This window comes from Bos grunniens, chromosome X, assembly GCF_055505025.1.
Source record: "Bos grunniens cultivar Pamir isolate PY7600 chromosome X, Bosgru_T2T1.0, whole genome shotgun sequence".
Lineage (NCBI taxonomy): Eukaryota > Metazoa > Chordata > Mammalia > Artiodactyla > Bovidae > Bos > Bos grunniens.
In genome coordinates this window covers 105,609,174-105,635,843 of record NC_141194.1, presented here as the reverse complement: position 1 = coordinate 105,635,843, position 26,670 = coordinate 105,609,174, and the positions used below count along the sequence as shown (strand labels likewise).

At 56.2% G+C, this 26,670-nt stretch overlaps 2 protein-coding genes across 6 annotated transcripts; one reads left to right on the top strand and one right to left on the bottom strand.

Moving 5' to 3' along the window:
• Positions 1-2,498: 2,498 nt before the first annotated feature.
• PLXNA3 (plexin A3) lies at positions 2,499-18,844 on the top strand. Of its 5 annotated transcripts, none has more exons than XM_086389456.1 (33): positions 2,499-2,643; positions 4,411-5,031; positions 5,394-5,933; positions 6,530-6,712; positions 8,555-8,683; positions 8,754-8,854; positions 9,132-9,255; positions 9,340-9,496; positions 9,574-9,673; positions 9,826-9,940; positions 10,058-10,258; positions 10,436-10,532; positions 10,665-10,855; positions 10,935-11,080; positions 11,170-11,290; positions 11,395-11,531; positions 11,619-11,789; positions 12,167-12,260; positions 12,351-12,590; positions 12,669-12,812; positions 12,892-13,126; positions 13,213-13,355; positions 13,458-13,714; positions 13,821-13,887; positions 13,969-14,127; positions 14,222-14,381; positions 14,479-14,582; positions 14,779-14,875; positions 15,073-15,263; positions 15,568-15,737; positions 16,263-16,475; positions 16,684-16,834; positions 17,815-18,844. In XM_086389456.1, exons 2-33 carry the CDS (start codon positions 4,438-4,440, stop codon positions 17,908-17,910), a joined length of 5,628 nt encoding a protein of 1,875 aa, XP_086245582.1. In that variant the 5' UTR covers positions 2,499-2,643; positions 4,411-4,437; the 3' UTR covers positions 17,911-18,844. The 5 variants fall into 5 exon arrangements, with proteins under 5 accessions (XP_086245582.1, XP_086245580.1, XP_086245581.1 ...); XM_086389454.1 differs by having other exon boundaries at positions 2,523-2,643; positions 13,981-14,127; XM_086389453.1 differs by lacking the exon at positions 2,499-2,643 and adding an exon at positions 3,091-3,111.
• Positions 18,845-19,589: 745 nt separating this feature from the next.
• On the bottom strand, positions 19,590-21,189 carry LAGE3 (L antigen family member 3). Its single transcript, XM_086389458.1, has 3 exons — positions 20,957-21,189; positions 20,504-20,632; positions 19,590-20,343 (listed from the first exon to the last, which is right to left on the bottom strand). The coding sequence occupies exons 1-3, from the start codon at positions 21,178-21,180 to the stop codon at positions 20,229-20,231; spliced, it is 468 nt and encodes a 155-aa protein (XP_086245584.1). The 5' UTR covers positions 21,181-21,189; the 3' UTR covers positions 19,590-20,228.
• Positions 21,190-26,670: the final 5,481 nt, after the last annotated feature.

The following is a 26,670-nucleotide window of genomic DNA, read 5'->3' as shown; positions in this document are numbered from 1 at the left end:
GCTGCAGTCACCATGTGCAGTGATTTTGGAGCCCAAGAAAATAAAGTCTGTCACTGTGTCCATTGTTTTCCCATCTATTTGCCATGAAGTGATGGGACCAGGTGCCATGATCTTCGTTTTTTGTATGTTGAGTTTTAAGCCAGCTTTTTCACTCTCCTCTTTCACTTTCATAAGAAGCTCTTTAGTTTCTCTTTGATTTCTGCCGTAAGGGTGGTGTCATCTGCATATCTGAGGGTGTGGCCAGGGCAGTATAGCCAGCCAGACAGGAAAGGAAGAAATAAAACTATCTCTATTCTCAGATGATATAATCTTGTATATGCAAATCTTACTACATGTGCTGGAAAAAACAGTAGAGCTAATAAATGAGTTCAGCAAACTTGCAGGAAGAAACATGATTACACAAAAATCAATTGTATTTCTATACCTGAGCAATGATCAATTGTATTTCTATACCTGAGCAATGAACAATTCTGTTTTACAATAGCATTATAAAGAATAAAATACTTAGGAATAAATTAACAATAGAAATAGCAAGACTTCCATATAAAATAGGTACTTCCACATAAAATAGGTAGCCAACAGGAATTTGCTGTATGGTTCAGGAAACTCAAAGGGGGGCTCTGTATCAACCTAGAGGGGTGGGATGGGGAGGGAGATGGGAGGGAGTTTCAAAAGGGAGGGGATATATGTATACCTATGGCTGATTCATGTTGAGGTTTGACCAAAAACAACAAAATTCTGTAAAGCAATTATCCTTCAATAAAAAAATAAAAAGAAAAAAATTCACATAAACCATCAAAAAAAGAAATGCAAGACTTGTACACTGTAAACTAGACAATATCACTGAAAGAAAATAAAGCACACCTGAATAAATGAAAACACGTTTATTTAGTCAGGGTTCTCCAGAGTAACAAAACAGGATACACACACACACACACACACACGATTAATTTTAAGGAATTAGCTCATGTGATTGTAAGGGCTGACAAGGTGGCAAGTCCAAAATTTGCAGGGCAGGTCAGCAGGCTGCAGATTCAAGCAGGACTTCTACATTACAGTCTGGAGGCAGAATATCTCTTTTCCCAGGGAACCTCAGTTTTTGCTTTTAAGGCCTTCAATTGAGTGGACAAGATTCACCCACATTGTGGAGTGTAATTTACTTAAAGTCAACCAATTGTTGATGTTCACCACACCTATGAAATTTCTCCAGAGCAACAGCTAGATGAGTGTTTGATTAAATAATTGCCAACTATAGCCTAGCCAAGTTGAAATTAATACACATGAATTCATCATCACAACATCCCAAGTTCATGGATGGAAAGGATCTTGTTAAGATGGTGTGTGCGTGCATGCTAAGTCACTTCCATTGTGTCTGACTCTTTTCGACCCTATGGACTGTAGCCCACCAGTCCCTCTTGTCCCTCTGTCCATGGAACTCTCCAGGCAAGAATACTGGAGTGGGTTGCCATTTCCTCCTCCACGGTGGTCTACCCAACCCAGAGATCTAACTCACATTTCTTATGTCTCTTGCACTGGCAGGCAGGTTCTTTACCACTAGTACCATCTTGGAAGTCTTGTTAAAATGGCAACATTCTCCGAATTGATTTACAGATTCAATTCAATCCATATTAAACTCCCACTGGCTTTTTTTTTTTTTCCAGAAACTGAAAAGTCCATCCTAAAATTCATACGGGGTGGACTGAGGGCTGGCTAAAGGGTATATAGAGATTTACTTTGGGGGTGATGAGAATGTTTTGGAATCAAACAGGAGGAATGGTTGCCCAACTTTGTGTGAATATATTAAACGTCATTGAATGTTACCCTTTACATGAGGGACTTACATGATAGATGAATTATAGGTCAATAAAGTTGTATAAAAAGAAAAGGAAAAAGGAACCAAGGGACTGAAAATCTCCAATTCAGGGGCACTGGGGAAGGGGCCAGGTGGTAAAGGCCGACAGCCTCAGTACTCGTGGATGTTATCAGATGCAGGCCCTCCGGATTAGTGGACCTTCTCCAGGAGAGTGTCCTGGGTCAGGACCGCGAGTTCCGGGCTGGTGTGTGCCTGTAGGATGGTGACCGGGGTGCGAGGGACGGGTGGTGGTGCTGCGAACCAGCGGCAGGTGGCCTTGGGCGCGCCTCCGAGCGCCCGGGAGGCGTCTGCGCGACCCCGAGGCCCGCGCTCTCCCCGAGCCCGAAGGGGTTGTGGCGCGGGAGCGCGCGGGTCCCTTGGTGGCGGGAGGCGGCGGGCTGAGGGGCGCGCGCCCCGGACGCGGCCATTGCGCGAGAGGAGGGGAGGGGAGGGGAGGGTCGTCTCGCTGCGGGGGGTGGGGGGGAACCCCGGCCGCTCGCCGGGGCCGGAGCTGCGCTGCTGGGCCTCTCCCGTGGCTCGGGGAGAGGCGGTCCCCCACGGCCGCGAGCACTGCCGCTCGGCCCTCTCTGGGCACCCCTGCCCGGCGCGGTGGTACGGTCCGGGTTTAAAAGGCCCCGGCGGCAGCGGGCAGGCCCCAAAGTGTGGGCGGCGGCGGCGCGGGCGCGCGGGGTGCGGCAGCGAGGGCGCGCGAGCGGGGCGGCGTGGGGCTCGAGGGCGCGTCCACGTGGCCGACGGGCGGCCACCCGGACCCGGCGGCGGCGGAGGGACAGGTAGGTGCCTGCCACCCCCCCTCCCCCGCCGCCCGTGCGAGGCCAGCCTGTTCATCCGCCCCGGGGTCGGGCATCCCTGAGGTTCGCCTTGGCCTCCCAGGGGTCGGGCCCTGCCCCTGCCTTCTTGGGCGCCCGCCCGACTGGTCCTTAGTGCTCGGCGCCCCCGCCGCCAGCCCCCTACCCGATGGGGACCCTTTGTGGCGGAGAAGCAGCCCCGGCGCCTCCGTCCACTGGGGGGAGTGGGGCGGCGGAGGGGGGGCGGTGTCCCTGGATGGGGGCAGGGCAACCTGGGCTGGCAGAACTGCGCAGGTCATCGGGGAGCGAGTGCGAGAGCCCCGTCTCTGCCAGGGTCTGCCCGCATCCTCGGGCTCCGCAGGGCTGGCTCAGAGAGGCTCGGTTGGCCCGAGGCTCCCGCTTCCAGGTTGTGCTTTGGAACGGGCATTTGGGCTCCACAGCGTGCCTCTCCAGGTATCCCTCCCGACCGGTCCCGTTCCCCTTCTTAGGCTTGTATTCCTGTGTGCTGCGGAGGAGGTGAGGGTGGCATGACGCCCCCCTTCTGCGCCCTCCTTTCTTCTCTGGCTCTGGCATTCAGGGTCCAGGATGTGGACCTTGACAAAAGAGCCTGGGAGAGCCGAGCTGTCTTGAGCTGAAACTTAGCAGTTCCAAGCTGGGTCTGCTCCTGGTTCTGGCAAATGCAATCCACCCCCACCCCCCTGCCCCATTTCTTCTGGGCTGCCTTGGTTTGGTTCCCCACCACCGCCTCCAAGGTGGGGTAACTTGTGTCTCCCTTGGGGCTTGGGCACCGACAGGGGGGCCCTGAGCCCTGCCCCGTTGGCTGCCACGACACTGCTCTGCTGTCTTGGCTGCCTGAAGCTGGGTGTGGCCTCGGGGTGAAGACCCAGCCAAGCCCAGCACTGCTCCTGGGGTCCCCCGGCCTGTCTCCCCAGAGTCTCAGCTGTGTTAGCCATCCTGCCTCGCCCCTTCACCAGCTACCATCTGGCTTTGGAGGGGGCTGCGTGCACCCCTGCCCTGGGCATCCATCCGGTTGTGCCTGGGCAGAGCCTGATTTCTGTCTGTCTCTGTGCATTGCTGCGGGGGCCGGCACCACTCGGCTTTTGTGTGGCAGCCTATAGACCGGATCGCAGGCTCCTGGTCAGCCGGAAGACAGAGGCCCTTGGGGCAAGGAGGCAGCGGGGGTGCGGAGGGTGGATTGGTGTCCCTGGGTGCTGTTTGGGCTCAGGCTTTGATGCCTCAGACCTCTGATGTCCTGACACTCCAACGTCCCATTTGCGATTGTTTTCCCCCTCCCTTGTCTCCTCCCCGCCCACCCCCCCCAACTAGGGGTGCGAGGCGGCTCTGTGGCCTTGAGTGGCCCGTGGTTGTGTTGCGTCCGTGTGTGGCTGGCCACCCTCGGGCCTGGGATCTGCTGTTTAGCTTCTCCTTCCTGGAGGGCCTCCCACCCTGCCTCTCCCAGCATCTGGCGCCGCGGCCCGCTTGGGTGTGGCCCAGCTGAGGCGAGGCCTCCCGGCTGCTTGCCAGCAGTGGGTGGGGGGTGATTGATGGCCCCCAAGCCTGCCTGTGCTCGTGGCTCCCTCGCGCACCCTGGCGGATGCCCCTCCTCTCTCCCAGCTGGGGCTGCCATCTGGGGCCCTGGTGCAGTGGCAGGTGATCGGCCTCCACCCTCTAGGCCATGGTTCTGGGCTGGCCGGAGGCCCAAGGCCAGGCCAGGGGGTAGGCCTCTGACTGGCCTCCGCTGTCTCTCCCCAGGTTCACCCCCTGGGACTGCCACCAGCCATGCCCACCATCTTCATCCTGCTGTTCCTCCTGGCTGCCGGGCAGGCCCTGGGCAGCCGCGGGCCCTTCCCTGCTTTCTCAGTGACGGACACCTCACTCACCCACCTGGCTGTGCACCGGGTGACTGGGGAAGTGTTTGTGGGCGCCGTGAACCACATCTTCAAGCTGGCGCCCAATCTGACTGAGCTGCGGGTCCACATCACGGGGCCCGTCGAGGACAACGCCCGCTGCTACCCGCCCCCCAGCATGCGTGTGTGCGCCCACCGCCTGGCGCCTGTGGACAATGTGAACAAGCTGCTGCTCATAGACTACGCAGCCCGCCGCCTGGTGGCCTGCGGCAGCATCTGGCAGGGTATCTGCCAGTTCTTGCGGCTGGACGACCTCTTCAAGCTGGGTGAGCCCCACCACCGCAAGGAGCACTACCTGTCGGGGGCCCAGGAGCCGGACTCTATGGCTGGCGTCATCGTGGAGCAGGGCCAGGGGCCCAGCAAGCTGTTTGTAGGCACGGCTGTGGACGGCAAGTCCGAGTACTTCCCCACCCTGAGCTCCCGAAAGCTCATCCGGGATGAGGACGGTGTAGATATGTTCAGTCTGGTGGGTGAGACCCCCCTGGCCGTCAGGCGGCCCCTGCCCTCCCTTCCCTTCACCCTCCTCTGGAGAGCCAGGCCCTGTGCCCTCCTACCTTCATGTGTCCTGCCTCTGCCCCCGGAAGAGACCTGGTTGGTCCTAGATGGGACAAGCTGCTGAGGATGGCAGGGCGGGCCAGGTCACGGCCTGCCCTCTGGAGTCTTTCTGGCCTGGGGTCCTGTGCATGCATGGGCAGGGGGTTGTGATGGAAGCCCCTTGGGGACCCTGTTGTGGGATTGAGGCCAGGGCGAGTAGCAGGGGCCACGGATGGGGAGGCCACAGGTGGACCCTGGCTTTGTCCCAGGCTCTCTCCCCCGTCTGTTCCGTAGGTGTACCAGGACGAGTTCGTCTCCTCGCAGATCAAGATCCCCTCTGACACACTGTCCCTGTACCCGGCCTTCGACATCTACTACGTCTATGGCTTTGTGAGCGCCTCCTTTGTGTACTTCCTGACACTGCAGCTAGACACCCAGCAGACACTGCTGGACACAGCGGGCGAGAAGTTCTTCACGTCCAAGATTGTGCGCATGTGCTCAGGAGACTCCGAGTTCTACTCATACGTGGAGTTCCCCATCGGCTGCTCATGGCATGGTGTGGAGTACCGCCTGGTGCAGAGTGCCCACCTGGCCAAACCTGGCCTGCTGCTGGCCCAGGCCCTGGGCGTGCCAGCCAACGAGGATGTCCTCTTCACCGTCTTCTCTCAGGGCCAGAAGAACCGGGCCAGCCCACCACGGCAGACCATCCTCTGCCTCTTTACCCTCAGCAACATCAATGCGCACATCCGGCGTCGCATCCAGTCCTGCTACCGTGGGGAGGGCACGCTGGCCCTGCCCTGGCTTCTGAACAAGGAGCTGCCCTGTATCAACACTGTGAGCTCCTGCCCACCCCCTACCCCTCTGCCAGGCCCTCTGTCTCTTCCCAGGTCTGCAGGACCAGCCCCGGTGGTCACATAGCAGCCAGTAGGCTGCCGGCCTGTCCCAGGCTGCACAGGCCCGCTCACCTGGGAGATGCTTCCCTGAACCATTTCAGGAGTGATAGCTTAGCCCAGAATTCCCACCCTCTGGTGATCCCCTCCCTGCCTTTGCAGCTTCTCTTTCCTCGCCAGCCTACCTCCCTGCCAGTCCTCTGGGTGGGCACACTCTGTTTGTGGACCACTCCTTTCCTCTTCCTGCCCCTCTGTCCCCACCTGGCTCCTCCAGCTCTATCTTGTGGTGCCCCCTCACATTCTGCATCAGTGGCAGCCTCCTAGGCCTTGCTGTCTACTCCCCACTCCTGCCTGCTCGCCTTCCCGCAGCTCCTTTCTCATCCCCCCATTTCCTGTGGGGTCCGAGACTAATGGTTGGTTGGTCTTGGCTAGCAAGGAACAAATTCTGGGTCCTCTTCCCTGCCACAATGTGGGATCTCATGGCCGACGTCCAGTGGGTGCCTGTGAGCTGACCCGCGTGCACCCCTCCTGTTTCACCAGCCCATGCAGATAAATGGAAACTTCTGTGGGCTGGTGTTGAACCAGCCACTGGGTGGACTGCACGTAATCGAGGGGCTGCCCCTTCTAGCTGACAGTACCGATGGCATGACCAGCGTGGCCGCCTACACCTACCAGCAGCACTCTGTGGTCTTCATCGGCACTCGCGGTGGCAGTCTCAAGAAGGTGGGCACCAGCCTGTGGGCATCAGGGCAGGCTGAGATGCAGGACAAGGGGTGGGGACAAGACTGTGCAGGCAAGCCCTGTGTTCACCTGCAGCACCCACGCTCACTGGTGCCACTGCCTGCTGTGGCCTGAACCACTGACTTCCTGTGGCAGACCCAGGCCTCTGTCCTTATCTCTGGGCTTCCCTGCCAGGAGAGCAGGAGCCATTGTTGCTGGGTCCTCCTTGAATGAAAAAGGAAAGGAAAGGAAAGTTAGTCGCATAGTCGGGTCCAGCTCTGCAATTCCACAGACTGTAGCCCACCAGGTCCTCTGTCCATGGTATTCTCCAGACGAGAGTACTAGAATGGGTTGCCGTTCCCTTCTCCAGGGCATCTTCCTAACCCAGGGATTGAACCTGGGTCTCCTGCATTGCAGGCAGATTCTTTACCAACTGAGCTACTAGGGAAGCCTCCTTGAATGAATGAGGGAACAAATGTGAACCTGACTGCCTTTGCCATCTTGTCCCCTCATAGGCCCAGGGGTTGCTTCTGTTTCAGGGCTGGGAGCTCTGAGGTTTTCTAAAGGGACAAGGAGTCAGACCAGCTACCAGCTTCTTCTCGTGCTCACCTGGGAGATGCGGGCTGTTCCTAGAAGGTCTGGAGTGGCCAGGGAAATCTTGGGGGCCTAGTCTACTCCCCTCCGGGTCCTTTTTTTGCATTTCTCACAGCTTTATTGGGGTATAACTCCCATGTCGCACTCCCACCCTCATATAAAGCATCTCTCTGATTTGGGTACATTTGCAGAGTTACACTGCCATGAACACTCTTTCGTTCTAGGGTATTGCCATCATCCCGAAAATCCCTTCCCCTATAAATCTCACCTTTTCCCCATGCCCAAACTCTATAGTTACAGTTCAGTCACTCAGTCGTGTCTGACTCTTTGTGACCCCATGGACTGTAGCACACCAGGCCTCCCTGTCCATCACCAACTCCTAGAGTTTATTCAAACTCATGTCCGTTGAGTTGGTGATGCCATCCAGCCATCTCATCCTCTGTCGCCCCCTTCTCCTCCTACCTTCAATCTTTCCCAGCATCAGGGTCTTTTCCAATGAGTCAGTTCTTCGCATTAGGTGGAAAAAGGATTGGAGTTTCAGCTTCAGTATCAGTCCTCCCAATGAATATTCAGGACTGATTTCCTTTAGGATGGACTGGTTTGATCTCTTTTCAGTCCAAGGGACTCTCAAGAGTCTTCTCCAATACCACAGCTCAAAAGCATTAATTCTTTGGCTCTCAGCTTTCTTTATGGTCCAACTCTCACATCCATACATGACTACTGGAAAAACCATAGCTTTGACTAGACGGATCTTTGTTGGCAAAGTAACCTCTCTGCTTTTTAATACGCTGTCTAGGTTGGTCATAGCTTTTCTTCCAAGGAGCAAGCATCTTTTAATTGCACGGCTGTAGTCACCATCTTCAGTGATTTTAGAGCCTAAGAAAATAAAGTCTGTCACTGTTTCCAGTGTTTCCCCATCTATTTCCTATGAAGTGATGGGACCAGGTGCCATGATCTTCGTTTTTTGAATATTGAGATCTAAGCCAGCCTTTTCACTCTCCTCTTTCACTTTCATCAAGAGGCTCTTTAGTTCTTCTTTGCTTTCTACCATAAGTATGGTCATTTCTCTCTGTGCCCTGTGAGCCTTTTTGGACCAGCTGTGACACCCCCAAGAGCCTCCAGGGGGCAGCCTTGGTGTTATCCTTCCCCGTCTGTCTATGATGGGACAAGGCTGGGCCCCTGGCAGCAGAAGAGCCTGCCCGGGTATGTGGGCTGCTGCTGTGGCGTCAGGTGGCTGGTCTTGTGGCCCAGGTGCGGGTTGACAGCTCTCAGGAGGCTCACCTGTACGAGACGGTGCCCGTGGTGGATGGCAGCCCCATACTCCGTGACCTGCTCTTCAGCCCTGACCACCGGCACATCTACCTGCTGAGTGAGAAGCAGGTGGGCCCGGGGCAAGTGGCAGGGTGGGCTGGGGGCAGGGCGCAGCATGTGCTAACTCGGCTGTGCCCAGGTGAGCCAGCTCCCGGTGGAGACCTGCGAGCAATACCTGAGCTGCGCGGCCTGCCTGGGCTCGGGGGACCCGCACTGTGGCTGGTGCGTGCTACAACACAGGTGAGGACCTGCCCAGCTCTGCCCATGGCTGGGGGCCGTGGTGCCCGCCCTCTCCCACGTGCCCACCCCACCAGCTGTGCCCTTGTAGCCTCCCTCCCTTCCGACTTTATCCTGCTAATGAGCAGAACCTCTGGCCCAAGTGACGTCTCTCAGGCCCTCGGGGATGAAGCCGAGGCATGCGGTTGCCTGGCACCGTATGCTGGGCTGGCTGCCCCCTCGTCACCCCTTCCTGGCCCCCAGGGCAGCTGTGGGATGGGCCTGGCCTGACCCCACACAGGTGCTGCCGCCAAGGGGCCTGTCCAGGTGCTGTGGCCCCATATGGCTTCGCTGAGGCGCTCAGCAAGTGTGTCCAGGTGCATGTCTGGCCCAACAACGTGTCGGTGACATCACCTGGTGTGCAGGTGAGGGGCGTGGCAGGGACATGGCAGGGGTGTGGTGCCCACATGCTGCAGTGGACCCTCCTCCAAGCCCTCGGCTTCCTGCAGCTGACCGTGGCCATGAGCAACGTGCCAGACCTCAGTGTGGGCGTGAGCTGTGCCTTTGAGGAGGTGACCCAGAGCGAGGCCATCCTGCTGCCCTCTGGGGAGTTACGCTGCCCCTCGCCTTCCCTCCAGGAGCTCCGGGCTCTTACCCGGGGGCACGGTCAGTGGACGGGGCTGGGGGGGGCGGGGGATGCTGTCTGTCCATGGCTCACATGGGGTGCCGCGGGCTCACTGCAGGGGCCACCCGCACCGTGCGGCTGCAGCTGCTCTCCAAGGAGACCGGTGTGAGGTTTGCTGGGGCCGACTTCGTCTTCTACAACTGCAGTGTCCTCCAGTCGTGAGTAGTAGCTGGCCTGCCCCCGGTCCCATCTATGTGGCTCGCAGTGACGTGGGCACCTTTTTCCTTTGGCTTCCCGTGTGGCCCACACGGGGGACAGTGAAGGGCCTGGTTTGGTCTCTTCCATGATTTCTGAAGCCTCTCCCCTCCAGGTGCATGTCCTGCGTCAGCAGCCCTTACCCCTGCCAGTGGTGTAAGTACCGCCACGTGTGTACCAGCCAGCCCCATGACTGTTCCTTCCAGGAAGGCAGGGTGCGCAACCCTGAGGTGAGGTGGGCATCATGCACGAGGGGGCCGGGCTCCCTGCAGGCTGGCCCCTGGCTTTGCTGCCCTCCATCTTGGGGTTTTCTTGGAGCCTCTTCAACGCGGGGGTTCTCCCCTCAGGGCTGCCCTGAGATCCTGCCCAGCGGGGACCTCCTGATCCCGGTAGGCGTTGTGCAGCCCCTCACCCTGCGGGCCAAGAACCTGCCACAGCCTCAGTCAGGGCAGAAGAACTACGAGTGCGTGGTCCGGGTGCAGGGCCGGCATCAGCGGGTGCCTGCCGTGCGCTTCAACAGCAGCAGCGTGCAGTGTCAGAACGCCTCGGTGAGGCCCACCCTGCCTATCTCGGGGATCCGGGCTGTGCCCAGCAGACTCTTCGGGAAGCCTAAGCTCATCCTGGCAGAGGACTTTCTGAGTCTCCTGCTGGGGATTCCTGAGCTAGGGTTGCAGGGGGGTGGTCTGCACACCTTCACGAGGGTCACACAGGTCCTTCTCCCCCAGTATTCCTATGAAGGTGATGAGTATGGTGACACCGAGCTGGACTTCTCCGTGGTCTGGGATGGCGATTTCCCCATCGACAAGCCTGCTACCTTCCGAGGTGAGCTGCGGGATGGGGCTGAGGACCTCACTTCCTGGGGCAGCATAGGCATGAGCTGGGGCCAGGGTCCCGCAGGGGGACCTTTCATCAGGGCCTGTAACTGCTCCCCAGTGATGCCCTCTGTGCCCACAGCCCTCTTGTACAAGTGCTGGGCGCAGCGGCCCAGCTGTGGCCTCTGCCTCAAGGCTGACCCCCGCTTCAACTGTGGCTGGTGCATCTCGGAGCACAGGTGCCAGCTGCGGGCCCACTGCCCAGCCCCCAAGACAAACTGGATGCACCCGAACCAGAAGGGCGCTCGCTGCAGCCATCCTCGCATTGCCCAGGTCGGTCTCCCCTCCACCCACTGCCCTCTGGGCACCCGCCAACTCAGCTTACCCTCTCGCCTCCCATCCTGCTCCGCAGATCCACCCAGTCATGGGGCCCAAGGAGGGGGGCACCTGGATCACCATCGTGGGTGAGAACCTGGGCCTCACCTCCCGAGAGGTGGGCCTGCGGGTGGCTGGCGTGCGCTGCAACTCCATCCCCGCTGAGTATATCAGTGCTGAGAGGTGAGTGCAGCCCAGCTGGCGGACACCAGGCCTCATCCCCCACTGGGGGCTGGCCTCCAGGGTCTGACCTTCTCGGACCCTGCCCTCAGGATCGTCTGTGAGATGGAAGAGTCACTGGTACCCAGCCCTCCACCAGGGCCTGCAGAGCTCTGTGTCGGCGACTGTTCGGCTGACTTCCGCACGCAGTCTGAGCAGCTCTACACCTTTGTGGTGGGTGGGGTGCCTACCCGTTTCCTCTCCCATCGCTTCTTGCCGGTAGCGTGCGGCCTGGCCAACCCCCCTCGCCCCGCCCCTTAGGACATCTTCTCCCATAGACGCCTACGTTTGACCGTGTGAGTCCCAGTCGGGGCCCGGCCTCCGGGGGCACGAGGCTCACCATCTCTGGAAGGGCTCTGGACGCCGGCAGCAGGGTCATGGTCACCGTGAGAGATGGCGAGTGCCAGTTCGTCAGGTGGGTTGTTCGGAAGCTGGGGCCTCAGGCCAGCAAACGGCGGGCAGCCCTGGGCCACTCTCTCCAAGTCCCCACTTGCTGATGCAGGAGGGATGCTGAAGCCATCGTGTGCATCTCGCCTGTCTCCACCCTGGGCCCGAGCCAAGCCCCCATCATGCTGGCCATTGACCGCGCGAACATCTCCAGTCCTGGTGTTGTCTACACTTACACCCAGGACCCCACTGTCACACGCCTCGAGCCCATGTGGAGCATCATCAAGTAAGAGGGGACGCTGGGGACCAGGTCTCTGAGTGCCTGGTATCAAGTTCCACCCCCTCTGAGCCTGAGCCCTCCTCAGCAGAGGGGAGCCTGGTTCCTCCATGACCACACGGCACTTGGCACCTACTGGGTGACCCAGGTTTAGGGAGGCTCCAGGGCCGCTGGATTGGGAAGATCCCCTGGAGAAGGGAAAGGCTACCCACTCTAGTATTCTGGCCTGGAGAATTCCATGGACTATATAGTCCATGGGGTCACAAAGAGTCGGACATGACTGAGTGACTTTCACTTCACTTCCACTTCCAATGGGGAAAGCAGAGAGAGGGCCATGCTTGGGGCAGTTGGGGAGGAGCCCTGAAGTCCCTCACTCCTGTCCCTAGTGGAAGCACTGCCATTACCGTGAGTGGGACCCACTTGCTGACGGTCCAGGAGCCCCGGGTCCGGGCGAAGTACCGAGGCATTGAGACCACCAATGTGAGTGCCAGCTGCGCCCCCCCCACCCCACCCCTGCCTCCCTGCCCGCTGTGGCCTCAAGTGCTGGACTGCTTGCCTTTGTCCCCGCAGACATGCCAGGTGATCAATGACACTGCCATGCTGTGTAAAGCCCCTGGCATCTTCCTGGGGCAGCCCCAGCCACAGGCCCAGGGCGAGCACCCAGATGAGTTTGGCTTCCTGCTGGACCACGTGCAGACTGCCCGCTCCCTCAACCGGTCCTCCTTCACCTACTACCCTGACCCCAGCTTTGAGCCTCTTGGGCCCTCTGGGGTCCTGGACATCAAACCAGGCTCCCACGTAGTGCTAAAGGTGCCGCTGGGGCAGGAGCAAAGGGCAGTATGGCTGGGGTAGTGGGGAGCCCTGGCTGACTGGGTTGTCTGTGTGCAGGGCAAGAATCTGATCCCCGTGGCAGCTGGCAGCTCCCGCCTCAACTACACGGTACTGATAGGGGGCCAGCCATGCGCGCTAACCGTCTCCGACACGCAACTTCTCTGCGACTCCCCCAGCCAGACGGGCCGGCAGCCTGTCATGGTGGGTATGGGGCAGGGAGGTGGCCAGGGCAGCCTGGGGCAGGCATGGGGCTCGCTTCACCGTGTGCCCGTCCCTGCAGGTGCTGGTGGGTGGTCTGGAGTTCTGGCTGGGCACCCTGCACATCACAGCCGAGCGTGCCCTGACCCTGCCAGCCGTGGTGGGGCTGGCGGTAGGGGGCAGCCTCCTGCTGCTGGCCATCACTGCCGTGTTGGTTGCCTACAAACGTAAGACTCAGGATGCCGACCGCACGCTTAAGCGGCTCCAGTTCCAGATGGACAATTTGGAGTCCCGGGTGGCCCTGGAGTGCAAGGAAGGTGCCTGTGTGGAGGTGGGGCGCGGGGCAGGCCGCAGGGGCTCCCCGCTCCTGCCCTGCTCACTCTGCCCCACTGGCCCTCCCCAGCCTTCGCTGAGCTGCAGACAGACATCAATGAGTTGACGAACCACATGGACGGCGTGCAGATCCCTTTCCTAGACTACCGGACCTATGCTGTGCGAGTGCTCTTCCCAGGGATCGAGGCCCACCCAGTGCTTAAGGAGCTGGATGTGAGTCCCACCCCGCCCCGTACACTCCCCCCACCATTGTCTGCCCCTGCCGTGTCATTTGCAGGGTCACCTCTGCTCTCTGAGACACCCTGTCTCCTACAGACCCCCCCCCACGTTGAGAAGGCCCTGCGTCTTTTCGGGCAGCTGCTGCACAGCCGCGCCTTCGTGCTCACTTTCATCCACACCCTGGAGGCCCAGAGCAGCTTCTCCATGCGTGACCGGGGCACCGTGGCCTCCCTCACCATGGTGGCCCTGCAGAGCCGCCTTGACTATGCCACAGGCCTGCTTAAGCAGCTGTTGGTGGACCTCATCGAGAAGAACCTTGAGAGCAAGAACCACCCGAAGCTGCTTCTGCGCAGGTACTGGGTCCCCCCTCCCCCAGCCCTGGGCCAGCCCTGCCCCGGCCAGTCCCCACCCCTAGGGAGGCCCTTACCGGCCAGGACCCCAGCGCCCCTTTCTCTCCAGGACTGAGTCAGTGGCTGAGAAGATGCTCACCAACTGGTTCACCTTCCTGCTGCATAAGTTTCTGAAGGTGTGCATCCTCACAGGGCAGGTGGTGGGGGCCGTAGGGTGGGGAAGCTGCCAGCTGGCTGGCAGGCAACTGTATGCCCAGCCCTGCCTGCAGGAGTGCGCGGGGGAGCCGCTCTTCTTGCTGTACTGTGCCATCAAGCAGCAGATGGAGAAAGGCCCCATCGATGCCATCACAGGCGAGGCACGGTACTCGCTGAGTGAGGACAAGCTCATCCGGCAGCAGATCGACTATAAGACACTGGTGTGTGGTGTGGGGGGGTGGTCAGGTGGATAGGGTGTCAGGTCTGCGGGGAAGCCTCACCCAGGACCCACCCTGTGGCCCCCCACCCACTCAGACCCTGCACTGTGTGTGCCCGGAGAGCGAGGGCAGTGCTCAGGTGCCCGTGAAGGTGCTCAACTGTGACAGTATCACCCAGGCCAAAGACAAGCTGCTCGATGCTGTGTACAAGGGCATTCCTTACTCCCAGCGCCCCAAAGCTGAGGACATGGACCTAGGTGAGGCCCCTGCCCTCTCCTCCCGGCCCCTCCGCACCTCCTGGTACTATGGCTGTTGTTCATGCTCCCCCCCTACTGAGCTGTTTGTGGCCTGCAGAGTGGCGCCAGGGCCGCATGGCCCGTGTCATCCTCCAGGATGAGGACATCACCACCAAGATCGAGTGTGACTGGAAGAGGGTCAACTCGCTGGCCCACTACCAGGTGAGGAGCTGGAGGGCCACCCATGACCAGTGCTCCTGTGAGGCCGTGGTCCCGCGCTGGCCCCTCCCCTCCGTCACCCCCACAATACAGGCCCTTCTCTGGGAGCTGTGGGAGCTGCCCCACATACCCCCACAGGGTCAGCCCCTTGGCTTCTCAGCCTCTTGCATTGCCCCCTCTCTGTCCCTGGCATCTGCAGGTGACAGACGGTTCCTTGGTGGCGCTGGTGCCCAAACAAGTGTCAGCCTATAACATGGCCAACTCCTTCACCTTCACCCGTTCCCTCAGCCGCTACGGTAAGTGTCTTCGGTGTGGTGGTGTCTGCTGGCCTCGTGGCCTTTGAGGCTGTGTTGGCCGTGGTCCCCAGACCCTGCTCTCAGGAGGTCTGGGCTCTTTAGAGCCTAGAAGTGCAGGGCTTCTGGGATAGAGGGGGCATGAGCCATGGTGATGGCTGGGCTACTGGCCTAAGGGGGCACACCATCCCCTGCCCCAGAGAGCTTGCTTCGCACGGCCAGCAGCCCCGACAGCCTCCGCTCTCGGGCGCCAATGATCACCCCGGACCAGGAGACAGGCACCAAGCTGTGGCACCTGGTGAAGAACCATGACCACGCCGACCACCGAGAGGGTGACCGTGGCAGCAAGATGGTCTCAGAGATCTACCTGACACGGCTGCTGGCCACCAAGGTGCGCCTGCCCTGTGCCATCCTGGCCTGAGTGTGGGTCCCTTCTGTCCTGGACTTGGCCCTCAGACTGGCCCCAGCTGCCTGGGGTAGGGGCCACTGGATTGTTTCCATGCCAAGGGACTGTCTTAAGGCCTTTGCTATGGAAACTATCACCCTGAGGTCAAGGCCAGGTCTATCTGAGGGGTGTTGTTAGCCGGGCAGAGAAGCCCTGCTCACTGTCAGGCCTCCCCATCCCCATCTGTCCTGGTGTGGGAACATTCCCCCTTGGCTCCCTGTCAGCTGGTGCCCTTGCTGTGCCACTGCAGGGCACACTGCAGAAGTTCGTGGATGACCTCTTCGAAACTGTGTTCAGCACGGCACACCGCGGCTCGGCCCTGCCACTGGCCATTAAGTACATGTTTGACTTCCTGGACGAGCAGGCCGACCAGCGGCAGATCATTGATCCTGATGTGCGCCACACCTGGAAGAGCAACTGGTACCACCGTGCGCTGGCCCTCCAGGGCTGGGTGGGAAGAGGAGGCTTGGCTGGTACTTGGGGACCTCGGTCAGGGTGACAGTGGGGGCTGGGGGCTGGACTGCTCATCCCAGCAGGAGAGGACAGTGGCCTGGCATTGATGGTGCCACCGAGTAGGGAGAGCAAGTGTCTGTCACTCTGCCAGGGGTTTGGGCGGCTGGGATGCAGATAGTGTTCCCTGCACTCAGAGGTGCCCTTGACTGTCTGGGCCTGGCTGCTCACCTGGTGATACTGCTGGCACAGTGCAGAGATGCTGGAAGCCTGGTCCAGGGGGTGAATGTGTGTGTGGGAGGAACATTGAAATCACCAAGGCCAGAATGCCATTTCCTCTTACTTCTCACTGCTTGAAGTGAGGCTGAAAATTAAAGAAAAGGCTGCTAACTCTCAGTGTGTCATCTTGCCACCTGTGGGCCTGTGGAGGTGAGCAGACAGGAGGATGTGGCACAGGGAAACTGGGGAGCTGTGGGCCTTTGTCCCTCTGTCTAGCCTGCCCCTGCGCTTCTGGGTGAACGTGATCAAGAACCCGCAGTTCGTGTTCGACATCCACAAGAGCAGCATCACGGACGCCTGCTTGTCAGTGGTGGCCCAGACCTTCATGGACTCCTGCTCCACGTCGGAGCACCGCCTGGGCAAGGACTCGCCCTCCAACAAGCTGCTCTACGCCAAGGACATCCCCAACTACAAGAGCTGGGTGGAGAGGTGGGCCCCAGTGTGTGGGGGTGGGGGGCCTGGACACCCACAGAACATGGCTACTGGGTGAGAGTGTAGAAGCTGGCCCTGCCTAGGCTGGCTCATGTTAATGAAGGGCCAGCTTCAGGAAGAAAGCCCAGAGGCTGGCCTGGCAGCCAGGACAAGGGCTTTGACTTTTGCAGCAGCTGCCAGCATGACTTCTTCGGGATCCCATTAGGTACTACCGGGACATAACCAAGATGGCATCCATCAGTGACCAGGACATGGATGCATATCTGGTGGAGCAGTCCCGTCTCCACGCAAGTGACTTCAATGTCCTGAGTGCGCTCAGTGAGCTCTATTTCTACGTCACCAAGTACCGTCAGGAGGTGCGTGCCACCCCCGCAGGCCCGTTGAGTTTGAGAATGCAGCCAGTGGCAAAAGCAGGGGCGTGATGGGAGTCAGGGAGACCAACTCTTGGATTACTCACAATTCCTCCCACAAACAAGCCCTCAGGATGGCACACGTGATGCTCTCTGTAGATGTGGGGAGGTGAGACACCCAGAAAAGAAGCTACTGGCTGAAGCACCAAGTTCTGGTTGGGAGAAAGTAAAGGGCCAGGAATGCAGGGTAGGGCCAGAGGTGGGCAGGGTCAGGCCACCTGCCTGATTTGTGACTGGAGCCTCAGTAGACAGGGAAGCCAGAGGGTGGGCTTCAGGATTGGGCTCCTGGTTGGAGATGAGAACTGGTAAACCTCAGCTGGATACAGGCCTGAGAGCCCTGAGCCTGGATGAGCTCACCAAGGGGGTCCTCGGGCAGCTAGAGACAGAGCTGTGGCCCAGGCACTGAGCCCTGGGGCCCTGGGACACTCTGATGTGGCAGAGCAGAAGGGGAGGTGGCTGTGGAGTCTGAGGAGGGTTGGGAGGGACACCCCCACCCCCAAGTGCCACACGGGCCCGGAACACATGCGTGAAGAACCCCCACCAGGTGTCAGGAGGAGTGATGGGCTATTGGGTGCTGCCCATGGTCAATGGAGATGAGGCCCGAGAAGGCCTGCTGCTTTGGATGGGAAAGGTCTAGAGGGGGATTGGGGGTCTGCAGGGGACGGGAAAGGGGAGCTTCGAGTCCACATCACTCTTGGACGGGGCTGCATGCTGGCCGTGGAGAGGAGGGACGAGAGTTGTGCGGTTGGAGGAGGATTTGGGGTCGAAGAGGGGCTGTTTGGAGGCCATGTGCCCAGGGTCCTGGCCAGCAGGGAGGGACACCCTGAGGCCTGAGGGAGGGGCAAGCTTGCCCCAAGGAGCAGGGGGCTTGGCTGGGAGGAACAGCCCGCCGTCCCTGAGAGGCCAGCTCGGGGCCTGCTTCCCAGGTTCTTAGCGCTCTGGACCGAGATGCCTCTTGTCGGAAACACAAGCTGCGCCAGAAGCTGGAGCAGATCATCGGCCTTGTGTCCAGCAACAGCTAAGGGTGGCCGACCCGGAGAAAGGCACGTCTCAGTCCTGAGCCAGTCTCCCGTCCAGGGGGCGTCTCGGGCCTGGGTCCTGGGCTGAGCCCCGGATCAGGTGGCACCGGGCCGAGACACCCCCAGCATAGCCCGGGGCCCTTCATTAGTGCCTTGCTTTGGGCCCTGCATGGGGAGGGGGCGACCGGACCAAGCCCCCCACCACAGCAGCAGCAATACCCCCACCCTCCCTCTGCCCTCCTGCCCAGTCTGGTGATTGCCCCTGACCTCCTTGCTATTTATGCCTCGACCACCTATTTATTTAATTTATCTCCACTCACCCTTTCCATATGTAAATACAGCCCCTCCTGCCCCAGATGTCCCAATCTCACTCACCTCCTCTCCTTGAGTCCTCCCAGCTCCCCTTGGGACAGGGTCAGCCTTGGCCTCACCTCTGGCCCTGCCCCTTCCCCTGGCTGCCCCCGCCCATCTTCAGGAGAGGGCCTGGACACCAGCAGCACTCGGGGTGGGCAAGGCACCAAAGGTGCCCTCAGACTATGGCTCTGCGGCTGACACAGAAGCCTGTCTAGACTTCTCAGGCTGGGCCTGGGCCTCCTCCCAGGCTGTGTTCTCTGAAGCCTGGAGAGCTTGAATCAGGCTCCTGCCAGGGCCAGATCTGGGCCTGGGGGCACCGGACTCTCCTCCTCCGGGCCTTGCTGCCAAACTCCGTCTGCGGGGTCTGCGCGCCCCAGACCACTCACCCCCCGCTGCCCTGCCCTGTGCACGCCTCGAGGGGCAGAGGTGGCAGTGCCTTACTCCTTTGTTCTTCTGCCTCCTTGGAGGAACCCAGCCCCGGTCCATGCTCCTACAAACTCGATTTGCCCCCCTTTTTTTTTCTGCATGAGGTTTTCTTTGACCCTGTCATCTTTTTTTTCCTAATTAAATGTTGGGAAATGGAGTTGGCATGTGGCTTTGTTCTCAGGGCAGGTGGAAGCAGGTGGGGAGACTGTCGGACTCTGCCTGAGCTGGATGCCATCTGTGGGAGGAAGGGTGACTCCTTGTGGGGTTTCTGAGGATCTGAGGTGGTCCAGGATGGCCATGTCCAATCCATCGAGGCCGGGTGGCTACACCTTCAAGACACGTTCAGAAGCCACTTCCTTCTCCCCATCTCCACTGCCCCTGTGTGGTCCAAGCTGCCCTTGTCTCTTGCCTGGATGCCAGTCTCCCCATTTCTGCCCTGGCTACCTTCAGCCTCTTCTCACCATGGGAGGCACCGGGACCCTGTTAATAAACATGGTGGCCCTCGTCCCCACTCTCTTCAAAATGGTCCAGAGCTTCATGGCCACCAAACACCTTCATGTCTGCCAACTCTGTACTGTCCCGAGTGCATTGCAGTCATTGTGCCCCTGTGCAGTGCTGAGTCCCTCAATCGTGTCTGACTCTTTGCGACTCCATGGACTCCCACCAGGCTCCTCTGTCCATGGGATTCCCCAGGCAAGAATAATGGAGTGGGTTGCTATTTTCTCCTCCAGGGGATCTTCTGGACCCAGGGATCAAACCCTCATCTCTTGTGCCTCCCACACTGGCAGGTGGATTCTTTACTGCTACACCACCTGGGAAGCCCCCAATGGTGACACTAATGTGGGAAAACCAGAATTCTGGTGGGAGGGTATTTTATGGAGAGTAATTTCACATACTTTAGATTGAGAGCTTTAAATATTTAATTAATTCTACTTCTTATAATCTTAATCATTCATGCAAAGATCTATATACAAGCATTCCACTGAATCATTACCTATAATATGGCAAAGACTGAAAATAGTTTAAACATTCAATAATGATTTTGAAGAACATTTAGAAAAAAGTTCATGTTAGATGAGAAATACCAAGAAAAATGCTAAACTTGCACAATATCAAATATTATTGTTACACGTTTACTATATAACTATAAAACTCAGAAAATACTCCAAAATATTGATAGTAGCTAATACTGAATGAGAGACAGGACCTATCCTCCTCCATTTCTTAGATGATCTTCACTTACACTGTACTACTTGACTATCTGAATCACATAACCCTCCAATCTAAGGACAAAGGCAAGAATTTTGAAGGTGCTATAGTTGAAAATAAACTCATCATAGGTCAATTTTATTTTCAGTAGTTAAGCATTTAAGCACCAAACAATGCAAGTGGACCTTGAGCACCCAAGGGCCATTATAGGCAAAAGATGAGGCCCCCATAATAACTCGGCAACTAGTGCAGGAATCACTGCCCTAGGAAGGATCACTGTCTAGGAAGGGCCACCAGGTCAGACCTTAACCCCCCCTTTCCCCAGCCCTGGCTTAGCGGGCAACAGAGGGCCCAAAGCGCTGCATGGTTCGCATCACCAGAGAAAGCTGGTCCAGAAAGTTGACAATGGAGATTCGAAGGAGGCGGCAATCTTCAGCTCTCCAGCAGCTGAAAGTGACAGAAAAAGAGAATCAAGGTGGAGATAGGCGCAGCACACTGCGTCACCTCCATAAACACAGCCCTTGAGTGTGTCCAAATAGAGCGCCCCTGGAGAGAGACGAGCTTGGTCACCTGCTACCACTTCCAACCAGCCCCTTTTCCAACTTACACCACCAGGACACTGCCGCTCACTGTGAGCTCCTTCCCAACCGCTCCACGGTGAGGTTCGACATCTGGGGCCAGGGACCCACGGGCAATCTCTGCCTCCAAGGCGGACGGGAAAGGCACGCTTAGGGTGCTGATGGAGACGCGGTTAAGGTACCACCCACAAGGATTTGGAGCTCTGGGTCCTGTCTCAGGACCTCTTCCAGCCCCTCCGGGCCACTCGTAGCCCTAATCCAGCCCAACTACCCCGTTGCCCCGTGATCCCATTTCTGCCCCCGACTCACGCCACCCCGGCCCATCCCCGCTTCCAGTCTCCCTTCAGCTTTCTATTCTCTGCCCGCCCCAAGCGCCCTGGCCATTCCACCCCTCAGCAGCCCCTGAGCCGCCGGTCCGTTTGTCCCACCTCCCACCGCAGGCAGCCCCCAGCCCTATCTGCACTGCCCTTCGAGTAGGATACAATACGCATGGTCGGCTTCCCGGCCGTTGGGCCGGGGACCACGGGTCTCCGCCCAGCCCTGAAGAGTGCTGGGCCGGCGCGACACCCGGAGCTCCGTGGTCTGCAGCGGAAGCAGCACCCGCGCTGCGGGGGCCGCCCCGGCCACCCCCGACACCCCGCCGGCCCCGGCTTTCGGCGCCACCCGCCAGGCTGCCTGCGCCTACGTCCCAACCCGTCTCCTGCATGGCTGCCGTGCTCCGCCTCCAACTCCACCCACGGGTTCCGGGCCTTGGCGTCGCCCGCCCACTCCGCGAGCGGCTGAAAAACTGCTGCTCCTTCCTGAAGCGCCGCCCCCGCCCCGCGCGCCTGCGCAAACAGGTCCGGTGGAGCCGGCCGGCCGATGGGGTCTCCGTTGGCCGCAGGGAAATGAGCCTCCCTTCCACAGTTCGGGGCTTCCCTTGTAGCTCAGTGGGTAAAGAATCTGCCTGCCATGCAAGAGATCCGGGTTTGATCCCTGGGTCAGGAAGATCCCCTGGAGGAGGAAATGGTAACCCACTCCAGTATTTCTGCTTGGAGAACCCCATGGACAGAGGAGCCTGGGGGGCTACAGTCCGTGGGGTCGCAAGAGTCAGACACGACTTAGTGACTAAACCACAGAGTCGGGCACGACTGAGGGACTAACTCTTTCTTTCCCACAGCTCGGGCCGTTCGCAAACTTTATTATTATTTTTTTTATTATTTTTTTTCAACCATATTTTTATTTTTTTATTTTTTTTAAATTTTATTTTATTTTTAAACTTTACAATATTGTATTAGTTTTGCCAAATATCGAATTGAATCCGCCACAGGTATACCCGCGTTCCCCATCCTGAACCCTCCTCCCTCCTCCCTCCCCTACCCTCCCTCTGGGTCTTCCCAGTGCACCAGCCCCAAGCATCCAGTACCGTGCATCGAACCTGGACTGGCGACTCGTTTCATACATGATATTATACATGTTTCAATGCTATTCTCCCAAATCTCCCCACCCTCTCCCTCTCCCTCTCCCACAGAGTCCATAAGACTGATCTATACATCGGTGTCTCTTTTGCTGTCTCGTACACAGGGTTATTGTTACCATCTTTCTAAATTCCATATATATGCATTAGTATACTGTATTGGTGTTTTTCTTTCTGGCTTACTTCACTTAAACTTTATGACTCGATTTTAACTTCCCTTTTCTGTTCTGCAAGTTTTTGACAGTAACCTTGTACGGCATTTTTAATCAAAAATAAGTTTTTAAAGTGACATGAAATTTCTGATGGTGATAGGCCTGTTAGTTTCTTGTTTTCCTCCTTTGTAATCATAAGGAAGGGCATAAAGGTGAAGTAGGTTATCAAAGCCTGTTGGATCACCCCTCAAAATCCATCCTGAATCAGCCTACCCTCTCCCCCTTCATTGCTAGTCTCCACCGGTGGCCACCCTATCTCCCTGAACTTGAAAAGCTTTATTTTTTCGCATATAGTTTAATTGTTTTTGGCTGTGCTGGATCTTCCTTGCTGTGAGGGCTTTTCTCTAGTTGCAGCAAGCAGGCTCATTGCAGTGGCTTCTCTTGTTGGCAGAGCTCGGGCTCTAGGGCGTGTGGGCTCTAGAGCACAGTCTCAGTAGTTGTGCCTGGCTTAGTTGTTCCCAGGCATGTGGGATCTTCCTGGATCAGAGCTTCCAAGTCTCCTGCACTGGCAGGCGGATTCTCTACCACTGGGGCTTCCCTGGTGGCTCAGATGGTAAAGAATCTGCCTGCAGTGCAGGAGACCTGGGTTCGATCCCTTGGTGGGGAAGATCCCTTGGAGAAGGGAATGTCTACCCACTTCAGTATTCTTGCCTGGAGAATTCCATGGACAGAGGAGCCTGGAGTGGGACACGACGGAGTGACTACTACTTTCACTTTTTTTTTCTTCACCAGGGGAGCCCCTTGAACAGCTTTCTGACTAGTTTTCTTCTATGCTTGCTCCTCTACATCCTGTTCTCCACAGTAGAATCAGTTCTTAATTTTTAATATATATCACATCATATCATGTCTCTGCTTAAAGTACTACAACAGTTTCCTGTTGTCTTTGAAACCAAAGACAAACTCCTTCCTGTAGCTTCTAAAAGTCCTGTGTGACCCGGCTCAGGGTTCCTCCACCTGCTTGCTTCCCTACTCTGTGGAGCCTCTAGGGACTTCTCTCTGCTCCTGACCAAGGGTGGCCTGCCCCCATCCCTTTGCACTTACTTTTTCTTTTTGGAAGACTGTATCCAGACTTTCCGTTGCTGACTCCTTCTTGTCATTAAGATCTAGTCTCCGGTGTCAACTCCCAGAGGCCTTTGGGATCACCAATCTAACATACTACCCCCAGGCGCCCTTCATCACATTTGCCCATTTCAGGTTGCTGCATTTCTAATAATCTGAAATTGTAAGTTTGTTCACTTCTATACTGTCATTGTATTGTCTCTGATACTTTTCTGTGTAGTGTATGCACTAGGTGGTTTGTTTCTTGTTGGATGAAACAACATTCTGTATGCTCAGTCGTGTCTGACTCTGCGACCCCATGGACTGCAGCACGCCAGATGTCCTTCACCATCTCCTGGAGTTTGCTCAAACTCATGTCCATTGAGTAGGTGATGTCATCCAACCATCTTATCCTCTGTCGCTCCCTCCTCATCCCCTCAAAAACTCAGACAGTGTCTTGGGCCTAGGAATGCCACATGTACCAGTTAATTCACAGATATGAAACAACATGTACACAAAATTACTTCAGTTCAGTTCAGTTGCTCAGTCGTGTCCAACTCTTTGCAACCCCATGGACTGCAGCATGCCAGGCCTCCCTGTCCATCACCAACTCTCAGAGTTTACTCAAATTCATGTCCGTTGGGTTGGTGATGCTATCCAACCACCTCATCCTTTGTTACTTAGCGTAATATAAATAGTAATAGAAAACTATTGGACATGGACTTGGTGTCCACGTCCATTGGAGTTCCCTGGTGGTCCAGTGGTTAAGAATCCACCTGCCAATGCAGGGGACATGGGTTCAATGCCTGGTATAAGAAGATTTCACATGCTGTGGGGCAACTAAGCCCATCCTCCACAACTACTGAGCCCCTGTGCCACAACTACTGAAGCCCACACACCCTAGAACCCATGCTCCACAACAAGAAAAGCCACGGTGATGAGAAAGCCTTGCACTGCAACTAGAGAAAGCCCACATGGAGCAACAAAGACCCAGCACAGCCCAAAATTTTAAAAAAGAAAAAAACAACTGGACAAAACACATATGTCCATCAGGATGGAGTTGGTGAAATCACTTGTGGTTCATTCATACAATAGTCCTCAGTTCAGTTCAGTTCAGATGCTCAGTCGTGTCCGACTCTTTGCGACCCCATGAATCGCAGCACGCCAGACCTCCCTGGCCATCACCAACTCCCGGAGTTCACCCAAACTCATGTGCATCGAGTCTGTGATGCCATCCAGCTATCTCATCCTCTGTTGTCTCCTTCTCCTCCTGCCCCCAATCCCTCCCAGCATCAGAGTCTTTTCCAATGAGTCAACTCTTCGCATGAGGTGGACAAAGTACTGGAGTTTCAGCTTCAGCATCACTCCTTCCAAAGAAATCCCAGGGCTGATCTCCTTCAGAATGGACTGGTTGGATCTCCTTGCAGTCCAAGGGACTCTCAAGAGTCTTCTCCAACACCACAGTTCAAAAGCATCAATTCTTTGGCGCTCAGCCTTCTTCACAGTCCAACTCTCACATCCATACATGACCACAGGAAAAACCATAGCCTTGACTAGACAAACCTTTGTTGGCAAAGTAATGTCTCTGCTTTTGAATAGGCTATCTAGGTTGGTCATAACTTTCCTTCCAAGGAGTAAGCGTCTTTTAATTTCATGGCTGCAGTCACCATCTGCAGTGATTTTGGAGCCCAGAAAAATAAAGTCTGACACTGTTTCCACTGTTACCCCATCTATTTCCCATGAAGTGGTGGGACCGGATGCCATGATCTTCATTTTCTGAATGTTGAGCTTTAAGCCAACTTTTTCACTCTCCACTTTCACTTTCATCAAGAGGCTTTTTAGTTCCTCTTCACGTTCTGCCATAAGGGTGGTGTCATCTGCATATCTGAGGTTATTCATATTTCTCCCGGCAATCTTGATTCCAGCTTGTGTTTCTTCCAGTCCAGCATTTCTCATGATGTACTCTGCATATAAGTTAAATAAGCAGGGTGACAATATACAGCCTTAACATACTCCTTTTTTTATTTGGAACAAGTCTGTTGTTCCATGTCCATTTCTAACTGTTGCTTCCTGACCTGTATACAGATTTCTCAAGAGGCAGATCAGGTGATCTGGTATTCCCATCTCTTTCAGAATTTTCCACAGTTTATTGTGATCCACACAGTCAAAGGCTTTGGCATAGTCAATAAAGCAGAAATAGATGTTTTTCTGGAACTCTCTTGCTTTTTTGATGATCCAGCGGATGTTGGCAATTTGCTCTCTGATTCCTCTGCCTTTTCTAAAACCAGCTTGAACATCTGGAAGTTCACGGTTCACATATTGCTGAAGCCTGGCTTGGAGAATTTTGAGCATTACTTTACTAGCGTGTGAGATGAGTGCAATTGTGCGGTAGTTTGAGCATTCTTTAGCATTGCCTTTCTTTGGGATTGGAATGAAAACCGACCTTTTCCAGTCCTGTGGCCACTGATGAGTTTTCCAAATTTGCTGGCATATTGAGTGCAGCACTTTCACAGCATCATCTTTCAGGATTTGAAATAGCTCAACTGGAATTCCATCACCTCCACTAGCTTTGTTCGTAGTGATGCTTTCTAAGGCCCACTGGACTTCACATTCCAGGATATCTGGCTCTAGGTGAGTGATCACACCATCATGATTATCTGGGTTGTGAAGATCTTTTTTGTACAGTTCTTCTGTGTATTCTTGTCACCTCTTCTTAATATCTTCTGCTTCTGTTAGGTCCATACCATTTCTGTCCTTTATCGAGCCCATCTTTTCATGAAATGTTCCCTTGGTATGTCTAATTTTCTTGAAGAGATCTCTAGTCTTTCCCATTCTGTTGTTTTCCTCTATTTCTTTGCATTGATCACTGAAGAAGGCTTTCTTATCTCTTCCTGCTATTCTTTGGAACTCTGCATTCAGATGCTTATATCTTTCCTTTTCTCCTTTGCTTTTCCCTTCTCTTCTTTTCACAGCTATTTGTAAGGCCTCCCCAGACAGCCATTTTGCTTTTTTTGCATTTCTTTTCCATGAGGATGGTCTTGATCCCTGTCTCCTGTACAATGTCACGAACCTTATTCCATAGTTCATCAGGCACTCTGTCTATCAGATCTAGTCCCTTATATCTATTTCTCACTTCCACTGTATAATCATAAGGGATTTGATTTAGGTCATACCTGAATGGTCTAGTGGTTTTCCCTACTTTCTTCAATTTCAGTCTGAATTTGGCAATAAGGAGTTCATGATCTGAGCCACAGTCAGGTCTCAGTCTTGTTTTTGTTGACTGTATAGAGCTTCTCCAATTATTAAAAAAAAAAAAAATAGATTGCCTAGTTTTGTCCAGTGAAAGTCTAGAAGCAATGACACTCCAGTAGCAAAGAATGTTCCCTGTACCCAGAACTTGGTTCTCAACACCAGTCTCCACTAAAAGGAACCAGAGCTCCTTGGAGAAATGGAAGATTCTAGGTATGGGTCAGGGAAAAATACAAGAGGA